This window comes from Thamnophis sirtalis, unplaced genomic scaffold (assembly GCF_051295495.1).
Source record: "Thamnophis sirtalis isolate CommonGarterSnake01/CBP01778 unplaced genomic scaffold, rThaSir2_p1.2 scaffold_1, whole genome shotgun sequence".
Lineage (NCBI taxonomy): Eukaryota > Metazoa > Chordata > Lepidosauria > Squamata > Natricidae > Thamnophis > Thamnophis sirtalis.
In genome coordinates, this window is record NW_028261381.1 from 147,125,750 (window position 1) to 147,139,374 (window position 13,625).

General features: G+C 39.0%; 1 protein-coding gene across 1 annotated transcript; it reads right to left on the bottom strand.

The window, feature by feature from the left end:
* Positions 1-4,384: 4,384 nt before the first annotated feature.
* GPR132 (G protein-coupled receptor 132) lies at positions 4,385-13,379 on the bottom strand. The gene is made up of 2 exons (XM_014052669.2): positions 13,239-13,379; positions 4,385-6,046 (listed from the first exon to the last, which is right to left on the bottom strand). Exon 2 carries the CDS (start codon positions 5,999-6,001, stop codon positions 5,057-5,059), a length of 945 nt encoding a protein of 314 aa, XP_013908144.2. The 5' UTR covers positions 6,002-6,046; positions 13,239-13,379; the 3' UTR covers positions 4,385-5,056.
* Between the last annotated feature and the right edge of the window lie 246 nt (positions 13,380-13,625).

Genomic DNA, 13,625 nt, shown 5'->3' on the forward strand with positions numbered 1-13,625 from the left:
GTGAACTTCTCAGGAGTACAGAACATCAACAGGTTTAGGAAGTTGAAGAAGACGTCTTTCTGTGCGATGTTGGACAAACGGTATCCAGATATTTTCAGTGTGGTTCCATCTTCCTTTTTCTTTCTCACTTGCTTTCCTTGGTTTGAGCTGTTGCAATTATCTTACCCTCTCCGCTTTGGACACAGCCTTTGCTAAAAGTGTTGGGTATTCCTTAGGCTGGCTTTGTCTCTTTCTCCAGATTAGGAAGAAGCGGGGTGGGATGGAGGTCTGGGAAGGGGAAGAAATACAACTTTTGCTCCAGGGAAACAGGGAGGGGAAGAAAATGAAGCCAGCAGCAGCAGCAGCAGCAGCAGCAGCAGCAGCAGCAACAGCAAATAACTCTGGGCCTGCAGCTTTCCAAATTCTTCGGGAAAGAAGCAGAAGGGGGAAGGACCAGGGAAGGCAGCTTGGAAACTTGAAACAGAAGATGAAGAAAGGGGAATTAGAGTAGGAACAAAAGAAACAGCCCCTGAGTTGGGGGAGGAGAGACAACCCAGAACAAAGATACAGCTTTTACCTTGGGGGGGGGGGGAAGGGGAGCTCATGAGTTTAGACAACTAGGAATTATTATTTTTTGCACCAACTGCGGATGCTGAGGTTAATGGAGGCATTATCCTTCACTACCCCCAGTGAAAACAAACAGGTTAAAAGCAAATCAGAGCAAGCAAGCAGAGTGATTTGGTCCAGATGCTAGGCAGAACAAACGTGAATGAATCAATACAGCAGAATCCAACATAATAGCTAGTTAAAGGGGTTGGTGTGAAATGACCAAGTCATGAAATAATTTGGATGCAAATATACAGGAAAAAGTTAACACATTATATGAAAACATTTATCCATTCTTAATGAAAGGGGTAGAAGATTAGGAAGGCAGACAAGGGCTCCTGCAGCAAATGGACTCTAGTGCTTTCCTTCAATCTGTGCACTGACAGACAAATATGTTGTCATACTGGCATAAATTGCGATATGCTGCATTTGTAATGATACAACATGCAAAGTACTTTTGAATAATTTTCATTTTTGCATAACCATCAGAGATTTTCTGGTAATAACAAAGATGTGGTTTGCCACTACCTTCTGTGATTTCCCCCCTGCCCCACACAGTTTTTTACTCTAGGTTACCGCGTACTATTTCCTGGTCCTCTTACACATTTTGACTGTTTAACTTTTCATATCTAATCAACACTTTTAATAAGATAAAAACTAACACAAGCTAGTATAAAGCAAGGAAGAAAAAAGAAAAAGACATCAAAGCCAAAAAGTGAAAGAAAAGCAAAAAGTGAAAGAAAAATAGAAAAGAAAGAAAAAAGATAAGGAAGTGGCTTCAGATATAAGTATTAATATATTTTAACTTTTCTCTCTAAATGTCTACAGATATTCTCAGTCATCCAAGTCATGGTTGTCCCAAAGGTGCTTTTTTCAAGTGGCAACTGGACTTTCTGTTTTTTCTTTGAAGACATTTCACTTCTCATCTGTTGAAAGAAATGTCCTTCTGGGTTCAGCTCCAAGTGGGGAAGAAGACACTGGAGACATGGAGGCTGCTTGGAAAGATGGTTTATTGTTGGACAGGGCCACATGGCTTGAGCCCTGAACAGAAAAGGTGATCACATGCTCCAATGTTGGTGAAGAAGAAGAGAAGAGGGGCTGAAGGAGGGGCTTGCTAGGCTTTTTATACCCTGTTTAGTCCCACCTCTCTCTTTCCTGTTCCTGTGTAAGAAATGTATTCTGATTGGTTGTCAGACTCCCATGGTGCCATGCAGGGGGCTACTCTCTAGGCTGTTTTGAATCCAGATATGAGTTCTCAGATGCCATGTGGAGAGTTGAGTAAAAGGCCAATTATTATCAAGCCTTTCTATAGCTGCTGCTGAAGTCTTTATTATGTAAAGTGGGCTAGCCTGGCTAGTCTTAATGGGCCTATTGACAAAGTGGGGGTGGGCAGGAAGCTACAGGCAACTATTCTGTCTTTTAAAACATGCTTCTTTTCACATCCAGAGAAACATTCTGCCTTTTCAATATTTCCTAGGATATTTCATTTTTTTCTGGGAGAGGGCTGGATGATAACTTCCCACACATCCAAGAAGCTTTTCCAGCTCTCTCTCTCTAAGGTTACATCATATTGCTCTTATTTATATGGTCTAATTGGTCTAATGGTCTAGGCATTAAAACAACTCTGTTTAACTTCAAGATCAAGCAAAGTCAGTTGAGTGCTGCAGCCTGTACCTTACCTGCTACAAAGATTTCTCCCATATTATTTGTGATTCACCCACGGCCACCACTTTGCTAGCCAATTACAGACTGGATACGGTTTCCAGACTGGAAACCATGAGACCACGTTGTTGTTTATATTGCCACCAAAAGTTGTTTCTGTGGGTTAGAAATAGAATTAAATAGAAAGAGATACAGAAAGTTAGAAAATAGAAAGGGGCATGCTAATTTTCTTTGCACAAATGATAGGTATCGTTAGTGAAATAAGATAGCTTTGGGTGCCATCTGGTGATCACATCTCCGCATTGCAGCTTGAAAAGATGTTAAAAAAAAGATCTATTTTCTCTTTTAGCACATGAACCAATATTATAGTTCAAGACTAGCACCTAGGCAGCTGGAATAATATTTTGAGGAACTGTGATTTCAGTGAACATTCAATGAATAATGTATCAACAAAGTGATTAATAGTAAAGGAAATTTTCTGTGTGGAAAAACATCAAAGCATCATACTTATTAGAGAGAATAGGAGGTCACCATTGCCATTTATACCTTGGCTACTAGAAATTCATGCATTATTACAAAGCAGAGTTTTATACAATTAACTATGTGGTGCAGTATTAGAGAAGAAAGAGTTGGGTTAAAGTTTTCTGAGTGAAACTGAACCAGTGGCTATTCTAGCTGAATTTGTATATATAATTCTGCAATCTTAGAAATAAGGATAGGATTAAATTTGAGACTCGTCAGGATTTAATTCCAGGCTGTGGGTAGAGTTTGCCTGCAGTATTGCATTTTAATCAGTGTGCCAAGGCAATGTTCTGAGAATGTCTAAACCTACAGAAAAGATGTCTAAGGGGAAATATGTTAGCATCTTGAATTCTGTGAACAGTAGCCACATCGAAGTAGATCTAATCATTATTGCATCTGGGGGCTGCCTAGGTTAAGCAATGCTGGTTTAACCAAAGCCTTTTGCAGGAAGCAAAGGGATATGGTGGCACAGTGCCTAAGACACTGAGTTTGTCGATCAGAAAGGTCGGTAGTTTGGCAGTTTGAATCCCTAACGCCACGTCACAGAGTGAGCTCCCGTTACTTGTCCCAATGTCTGCCAACTTAGCAGTTCAAAAGCATGTAAAAATGTGAGTAGAAAAATAGGACCCACCCTTGGTGGGAAGGTAACAGTGTTCTGTGCACCTTCTGCACTTAGTCATGCTGGCCACATGACCACAAAGGCATCTTCAGACAATGCTGGCTCTTTGGTTTTGAGATGAGCACCGCCCCCTAGAGTTGGGAACGACTAGCACATATGTATGAAGGGGAACTTTTACCTTTACCTTTGCAGGAAGCCCAAGAGAAGTTTGGGGTTGATCCAAGCTCCAGCTAGTCAGCCTGGCTTGGCCCCTTGTAAAAAAAGATTTTTTTTTATTAAAAATTTTTAATTTTTAATTTAAAACAAATACAACATCCTTCTTTGCATGCTATAGAAAGTGTATCAGTTGGTTACAAATAGACTTTTGCGGATCTCTTCCATAGTCAACAAACATAGTTCATGTTAACTCGAGCATTTTAACTCAAATATTCATACATGTCACCATCATCATCTATCCATTTTCATTTGACTATAATTGTTATTAAAAATAATAATAATAATAATTTTTGTTTCTTAAACAAAAATATTTTTTTAAAGAATTGTAAACCACCCAGAGTTGCTCTGTGGCAAGATGGGTGATCAATAAAATTAATAATAAATAAATAAATTGCCTTAGAAGGTAGGATCAGAGCCAGTGGGTTAAAAGTATAAGGGAATATTTCAGCCAGGTTAGAATCAGGAGAAACATCCTGACTGTGCTGTCAGCAAGCGGAACAAACTGCCACACATCAAGGGATGAGTTCTTCTTCATTAGGAGATCTTGAAATGGAAGCTGGATGATCAATGATGTTCTAGTAGAACCTGGACTGGGCAAGGAGTTGAACTAGAGGATCTAAGGGCCCTTCCAACCTAGAGTTGAATCCCCTTGTATATTTCAGAAGTCGGAAAGTCATCTTTAGATACAAATATATATTTTTTGTGAACATATGCAATTTGTGCGATCACTTGCCATATAACCTCATAGATACCTGGATTGCATAAATTCAACATTGTGTTTGTGTGAACAATAAGGAAATACAATAAAGACTTGAGAAATTTATTCAAGAATAACTTATCATATTCAAAGATATTCTGACCATTACTTCAGCAGTTTAAAACAACCCAACACCCTAGAACACAGGTGTCAACTAACCATGTCACATGGCTGTAATGTGACATATAGCGACATTTTTTCTTTTCGCGGGACTGGGGTGGGCTTGGCCTGTGCGTGACGCATCTGGTCTGCAGGCTGCCAGTTTGTCACACCTCCCTAGAAGATATCCCAGAGAGGTAGCATTGCTTATTCACTTTGCATTTGTTTGTGGCTTGTGCTTTTTTTTCATTTTAGTCCTTTCCTCATTAGCAAAGAATTGATAAATGACCCAAAACTATATTAGCAGCTTCTCCATGATGCCATATGATCCTTCGTCAATGCATCATTATGTCTTCATTATTGAATGGACATATCACAATATTGTGACTTTATTGTGAAGGCCCATTGACTGAATTCAATGTATGAAGAAGATCAGAATTATCTGAAAGAGATGGCGACTACCAGAGAAAGAGAATGTTTCAGTGCATTTGAAAATGTTGTCCACATTCAGGTCTTTTAAAGGAGCCATACAAACTTTCAATAGTGAAGGGCAATAATATTGTCTTCTTTATTTCCCAGCTTGTGTGTTTATGATGTCAATGGGATTCATCTGATGAATGAAGTCCACACACTCTACATGTGCGATACATCTCACGCCTGACATTTTCACCAGCCAGCACATAGATAAATGGATCTGCAATGCTCTTGGCAGTGGAAAAGCACAGAAAGATCACAGAAGTAGTATATATGTTTTTCTCAAATGTGCATACCTGATCTTGGTGCCGAAAAAAGACAATGGCTCTCACAAGGAGCACAAAATGGTAGGGAGCGAAGCATAGTACAAATACAGAAATGATGGCAATTGCCACGTTTCTCACTTTAGCTTTCTGGTCCGGATTGAGGCTGCAGCTGGTCTTAATACTTTGAAAAATCCTGTAGTTTGTGAAGAGAAGGACCCCCAGAGGAACGAGAAATCCCACGAAGAACCGGCTGATATTGTAAAGGGCCAAATTGTAATTGAGAGGAGTTTCAAAGCAGGTTCCTATGGTTTCTTCCTCGATACTTCTGTTGAAAAACACAGGGCAATAGATTGCAGCAATGATGCTAAAGAAGGCGACTGTGACTATAGTAGCAGTCCTTTGGGACCTGAAGCATTTCCCTCTGCTTTCCAGTGCGCGTACCACAGCCTTGTAGTGATCGATAGAAATGCAGCACAGGAGAAGAATGCTGATGTAGATGTTGCAGAAAAAGATATAACCGGTCACACGGCAGGACAGTTTCTCCATAGTCCAATAATGGTCATTTTGCACATAGATGATCCAGAGGGGAAGAGTGCTCAGGTACATAATGTTGCACAGGGACAGGCCAAACAGGTAGATGGCTGTGATATTTTTTTTGCAAATTTGTACGAGTGTCACAAAAGCAGTTAGGCAGTTAGCTGGTAGGCCTATGGCAAAAATGAAGCTGTACACTACAATCAGGAGGTCACGGCTTTCTTCGAATGGCAGGTCTGTGGAATTGCATTTACTTCTGTTACCCATGAGGTCATTCCACAAACGCTTCCTTCATTTGGAGCCCCTGTTAACCTAAAAGCAAAATAGGTTTGGTTAGGTAATCTAATCTACTTTCAAGTTCATTCCTAAAAGCCACAATTTCTGCATAAGCACAGGTGTTCCTGATGGCATGGAATAGCTTTTTAAATTCAGGCTGATTTGTCAACTATGACATTAGCTATGTGAAAACAGCTTAGCTTCATTCACCCAGGCAATCTTTTGTATAGATCACTGCAATACATTATGAATGTCACAATGAAGATAAGTTGGAAGTTCCAATTTAATGCTACTGATAGAAACTTGGGTACTGACTTGGATTGAGCATTATATTAAACTAACGTTGCATCATCTTCACAGGCATATAACTGAATTCAGTTCAAGGTGCTGGCAATAACCTGCAAAACCTTTGACCATAATACCAAAACAAACTTTATTTCCTGTGTATGCTGGTTTATTGAGTCCTGACTCCTGATATATGGTTAATTGAGAGTAGGAGTTCTCAAGAATAGTTCCCTGGATAAAGAATTCACTTCCCAGAGAGATCCACCCAGGGGTGTCAAACTCGTGTTGTCACGGCATTGTCACGTGACGTAGCATGACTTTTCTCCTTTGCTAAACCAGATGTGAGTGTGGCCAGTGCGTGACACATTTGGTTCATGGGCCACGAGTTTGACGCCCCTGATCTAGAATATACTCCATTATTCTAGGAAGTGATGCATGATAATAGTATATGATGTTTACTAAGAGTTGCTCTGCCGCTGCTGACTAGAAACTAGGCGACTGAGCTCTAGTCCTGTTTTAGGCATGAAAGCTAACTGGGTGACTTTGGGCCAGTCACTTTCTCTCATCCCAACCCACCTCTCAGGGTTATTGTTATTATGGGGAAAAAGAGGAAGGGGAAGGAGTATTATGTAAGTTCACCACTTTGAGTTACTTATAAAATATTAAAGGTGGGATAAAAATCTAATAAACAGATGAATCATTGGAAAGTATCTGTGTTCTTTAGTGATCTTTCCCTCCAGAAGGAAACCTGATTCATGTGGAATTGTCACCAAGTTGATTGCAGGGCGTGTGTGTTGTGTGTGTCTAAACACTTCAGTTGAAGTTCCTGTCATGTATCAACATCATTATTATTATCATTATCATCTGTAGAAACTATGTTATTACCCTAGAGCAGGGTTCTCCACCAGTGGTAAAATTCAATTTTTTTTACTGCTGTTCTGCAGCCGTAGCTTGGTGGGTGTGGCAGGGGAAGGATACGGCAAAATCTCCATTCCCACCCCACTCCTGGCGCCAGCCAGAGGTGGTATTTGCTGGTTCTCCGAACTATTCAAAATTTCTGCTATCAGTTATCCAGAAGCTGCTGAATTTCACCCCTGTTCTCCACCTTGGCCACTTTAAGATGGGTGGATTCAACTCTCAGAATTCTCCAGTCAAGTCTACTCATCTTAAAGTGGCCAAGGTGGAAAATCACGGCCCTTTAGAAACATCAGTGCTTGCAACTCTTGAGGTGAATGTACCCTTTCTTCTAATTCAGGACTGTAAACCCACAATGAAATGGCTGGATTAAAATATCTCCTCTACTTGTTGAGCCTTAACATATGCTGCCCCAATCTCCCAGCCCTCTTCTGCCTCAGTCAGGAGGCCAGAAAGTTAAAGAAGTTAACACTTTAATGATGTGAAACAAATCAAAGAAAGCAACTGCAAATTCCCTTGGATTTCTTCCTCCTCCCACAAGCCAGCATTGTTGCAGCTCAAGTAGAAGATGGATCTTGCTTACTACTGACAGTTCCCTCTTAATTCACCCTGTGCTCCTCTGTGCCTGCAGCCTGACAGCTGGGCTAATTTTTGGTACAGGCTTAGCACTCTTTCAGAAAAGGATTAGACCTGTGTCCAAACATACACTGGTTGACAGGTTGCTGGTGCAAAACATTTCCACATCACCCCCTTGTTAGTTGGGCAACTTGATAAGCTATTAACCCCAATGTTCCAAGCACCCGCTCATCTTGTTTCAACCTAATAAACTAATTTAGAAGAAGTTATTGGTATCTTTTTTCCTGTTATAGAACTAGGTGTCTTTTTTTTCCTTTTCTTTTCCATAGCTCAAGTCAAAATGGCCATGGAGTACACAAGTTGAAAGGGAGTGTTTCTTCTTTAGCCTAAAATGGTCAATGGGCAGATTTCAACATGACTCCATCAGCAACTGCACCAATGAACAAGGATCAAAATTCCAGCTCTTATTTTTGTTTGGGGTGAGGATAAAAAGACAAAAGGAATAAGTCAAGCTTTGCAGATTGTAAGATATTTATTTCAAACTTTGGAGGTGGAGGTGACTACTTGAAATCAATGAAACTGTATCTCTCTAGAATTGAGCTGGAGAACATAAGTAATCTATTCGTTACACATTCTGCCATGGAGCCTAAATCAAGACTTGGAGATCATTTCTCAACAATGTCTATGGAGATTCTCAGTCATCCAGGTCATGGTTGTCCCAAAGGTGATTTTTCTCTGAAGATATTTCGCTTCTCATCCAAGAAGCTGCTTTTTTGTGGATGAGAAGTGAAACGTCTGCAGAAGCTTCTTGGATGAGAAGTGAAACATCTTCAAACAAACCCCAGAAAGTTCAGTTGCCTCTGGAAAAAGCATCTTTGGGATTTCTCAACAATCACTCTCTCAGAAACAACATTGCATGCTGTGTGTGGAAGAGCTGAAATCAGAAGTCAGGCATCAAAAGCTCAAGGCTCCTGAATTGCAGCTGTTTGCAGTGCACCACTACAATCTGCCAAATATGCAAAGGCACCTTTTGAGACTAATCAGTGCATAATGTAAACAGCATAGAGATACTTTCCCTGGAGATAATTTTTTTTGAAAACCTCTGATTAAAATCCAGCTAGACCTATTGTAGTCATAGTATTTGGACCTAAGGTTTCATAAACTGCTCCAGGTGTTGTGAACCTGTAACCCTCCAGATGTTGATGAATCCCAGCTACCATGGGCAGTGGGGAAGGATACTGGAAACTACAATTCAGCAGCAACTGGAAAGCCACAGAATGTGCAGCAGAGGCCACTTTGCCAATGCACAAAGTTTCAATGAGGATAATATGCAGCTGAATATATACCATATGTTGAAGCAGACTCCCTAATACATAAAAATTTGAATGGCCATTGGGACTTCCCCAGACTGATGTTCTCCAAATATGTTGCACGTACAGATTCTGGGAGATAAAGGGCATCGGGTTGAGGAGAGTTTCATTCCCTTTGCTTTGAACTGGTATCGCTATCTTTTACACTAGTGTGATAGGAAATATGAAAGGCAAAAGGAAGTGAAACGGGTTGGGTTACACAGGGTTGTTCAGGCGTCTTGCAAAACTAGTAGAGAAGTTGATGATGCAAAAAGTGTTGCAACAAATGAGGCCCCCAATGTCTCAGTTTGAAAAAGGCAGTTTTCAAACCATATAGCTCTGCTGATGAATTAAGACTGCAATGCCCATAAACTTGGCTAAGTTTAATGAGGGATATCATAGCAATAGCAGTTAGCAGTTAGACTTATATACCGCTTCATAGGGCTTTCAGCCCTCTCTAAGCGGTTTACAGAGTCAGCATATTGCCCCCAACAACAATCCGGGTCCTCATTTTACCCACCTCGGAAGGATGGAAGGCTGAGTCAACCCTGAGCCGGTGAGATTTGAACAGCCGAACTGCAGAACTGCAGTCAGCTGAAGTAGCCTGCAGTGCTGCATTTAACCACTGCACCACTTCGGCTCTTGATAGTCATAGTCTAAATAGAGTAGAAGAAGCCTATTCTATTTCAGCCAATATGAAACATCTTACTATTGAGTGGAGTAATAGAAAAAATATTGTGAAAAACAATGGTACCTTAAGCATTAGACCAAACTGGCCAGTTGTTTTATTTATTTGTCACATTGTTCATCTCGGAAACAAGTGACTCTGGCTGGTGTATAACAAAACTAAAAAACAATGAATATTTTAAAAACAATAAATATTATTTTAAAAGCTCTAAAATTTGTAAAAGCATAAAGCTAAAAGATTATGGCTATCACAGGAATTATCCAATTAACATACTCCATGCTTGAATTAGAACCGTGGTTAGAATGCTAACTCACTGCTTACTACAGGAGTTCAATCCAGACAGGTTCAAGGTTGATTCAGCCTTCCATCCTTCCGAGATTGGTAAAATGAGGACCCAGATTGTAGGAGCCAATATGCTGAAGCTGTAGACTGCTTCGAGAGGGCTGTGAAGCACTGTGAAATGGTATATAAGTGCTATTGCTATTTGACTAAGGATTATATGTACAGTATGTTCTATGTAAGTCTATTTTCTATCCACCTATAACATAAAACTTACAGATGTGACTACATTTGGAATATTCTCATTTATTTCAGTCATCACATCTCAAAATTAATCCTGTAGAGAACTAGAAGATGCAGAATAGGACAAATGATATTACTGATTGAATTGGAACATTTGTTAACATGCAATTTGTAACATTTGTTGGGCCTCACTTACAAACCGTTGGTGAAATGTGACTTAGAATCTGAATAAATCATAGATTGCCAGCTCAGTGCAACATTTGAATGCAGTGATAAGAGATACCGTGGATAAGTCCAATGGAAGAAGAATATGAAATTCACTCAGAACATTATACTTAAATAAAATTGGTGCACGATATTTTATCTTTGATATTTTTCCATTTCTGATTGCTAAAATAGAGAATTCATTTTCAAAAATTGCTGGAAAGATAAATAGGTCATTTTTACATAGCTGATGTCTGTCTGTCTACTTACCCACCTACCTACCTATGTACCTATCTTTGGTGTCTATCTATCATATTTAGAAACCATCCATGTCTCTCATAGTTTAACTCTGGGCAATGCATAAATTCAACAATTCTGGAAAAATGATTCATTCTAGAATGAAATAAAAGTTGAATTCCCATTTCAATATATGATATCACTGAACTTTACCAAACCATACATCTCCTCTACATATACTGAATTAGCTTTTTGCATTATAACTGCTGCAAAGATATGCTTCTTCCTGGAAAGTTTGTTTGATTCCTTCAACAAAAGAATGGCTAACCAAATTCTGAGAGTATTTTTCAAGGTCTAAAAACTTCGTATTTTAAAAATCAACATTATTAGCAAGTTGAAAAAAAATCTGTATAAAAAGAGAAAACATTTGGGGCTTTTCTTTGAGTAAGAAAGATAAATATAGGCAGAGAATACTTTTTTTCTTTGTTGCATGATACCAAAATTAGGGGTGATGCAATAAACATGATGGAATAGATTAGGGGTGTCAAACTCGCGCCGTCATGTCATCACATGACGTATTGTGACTTTCCCCCCTTCGCTAAAATAGGGTGGCTGTAGCCAGTGCATGACACATCTGGCCTGTGGGCGAGTTTGACACCCCTGGGATAGATAAAATAGTAACCTCCTCATTATCTGCAGAAGGAGGCTGCTACAGAAAGAATTCACTACCCAAAGAATGGGTAGCAATGTTTTTTTAAAACTCTGTACAGTAAATTGAATTAATAGAGGATCAGGCTATTAATGTCTCAGTTGGTGGCTCCTGATAGCTAGATTGTTCATCTGCTTAAAAAAAAACCCTGACATTTCACCATACGTATATGGTTCTTTCCGTTCTCTTAACACATAAATAAACTCAGAACATTTTAGTCAGTTGTCTCAGAGTTAGTCATTAGTGGCGTTTGTAAGAGGAAGAAACGAAAAGTGTCCTTTTGGATCATTTAGACATTGGAAATGTATCATCAAAGCCACAAATAGGTAGGCACATGTTTAATATTTTCCTCAAAAAACACCTAGTAGATACAATGGATATCTTAACTCCAAGTGGTGCAAAGTAAGAGTGTTTCAATCAAGAAAATGAGAGCAGAGAAATTGGAGTGGAATTATGTAAGAAACAAACTATGAGCTGAAATCTAGTATTACCAAATTTTTTCTTTGAAAAAAAAATGTGCTCAAACAAATCCCAGACTTATCTTTGAAATAAGTCCAAAAAAAGAGTTAAGAGTTGTTAACCTAATCTTGCAAAGCTTCTTCTCTGGCAATATTGTACTGCAAACTTTGCTAGACCAATTCTCGAATACAGCTCGTCTGTCTGGAATCTGCACTATATATTGGACATTAACACAATTGAGCAAGTTCAGAGGTATTTTACAAGGAGAATACTCCACTCTTCTGCTTGCAACAGAATACCTTATGCCACCAGGCATGAAATTTTGGGCTTGGACAACCTAGAACTACACCGCCTATGGTCTGACCTAAACATAGTACACAAAATTATCTGCTACAATGTCCTACCTGTCAATAACTACTTCAGCCTCAACTGCAATAATACATCAGCACACAATAGATACAAACTCAAGGTAAACAGCTCCAAAGCTGATTGCAAAAAATACAACTTAAGCAAGAGAGTGGTCAATGCCTGGAATGCACTACCTGACACTGTTGTTACATTCTCAAACCCCCATAACTTTATCTGTCTACTGTTGACCTCACTCCATTCCTAAGAGGTCAGTAGGGGTGTCCATAAACGCACCAGCGGGCCCAATTTCCCTGCCCTGTCCCCATTTATTTGTACCCATTTCCTGTCTTCTTATTCATGTTTATTCTTATTCATGTTATCTTGTACATGAGTGGCAAATTAAATAAATAAAAAATAAAATAAAACTACTACCTCATGGGAAGACCACTGTATCCAGAAATTAATGAATTTAAGTACACAACTTAGTAGATACAATTGAAAAACAAAACCAAAGGGGCATATGACGTTTTGTAAAACCAGTTAAAAAACCACAGTGAAGTATGACTGCTTAAAGACAAATAGCATTGTTGAAATCTTATCAAAATTAGTAGATAAGATTAGTAGAAACGAAAATGGGAATGTTAGAAACATTATAGCCAGTGATACTTTTTGTACTGTATTTCCAAGAGAGAGATAGTAACATGATTTAATTATTCATTAATGTATTAAATGCATGCGGGGACACATCACACAGCTAGCAATATTTAAAAAATATACACAATAGAACACATTTGCAAACCACAAAAACAGCAGCAAGGACTGAACCAACATATCACAACAATTAATATAATCATAAAACAGACCTCCATTTGTCAGTGTTCTATCGGAACATCAGAAATAAAATATTTCTTTCTGCAAAAGAGGAGCAACACTTACCTTGATAGTATGCAGCAGTCATCATATTATGACTTCTGAATTTACCACATGTGTAGAAATACTTCAAGATGATGATAACCACAAGGTTTTTTTTTCAGTAACTTCTCCAATCAGCCCTCAATCTTGCCACTGCTGCTTTGCCTGTTCTCCTTCAACCCCTCTCATTTGGGTTAGAAAATTAGAAGAATGTGAAATATAGATAAATGGGAAGATACCAGAGAGGAAATGATTCATTAGAGTTGATGCAATTGTTAAAGCAGACGTACTGTTTTAAAAAGCTCATGTGGGATTTTTTTTTTAAAGAGGGTTGAATACCAGTGAAGTGCTATGCTTACACGTGGTCTAAGGGTTTTCTTCCAAATAATGATTGACCTTATGGTCTGAAGA

Excerpts from the sequence above, each read along its gene's own strand:
- GPR132 (XM_014052669.2), bottom strand. The coding sequence starts at position 6,001 with ATGGGTAACAGAAGTAAATGCAATTCCACAGACCTGCCATTCGAAGAA.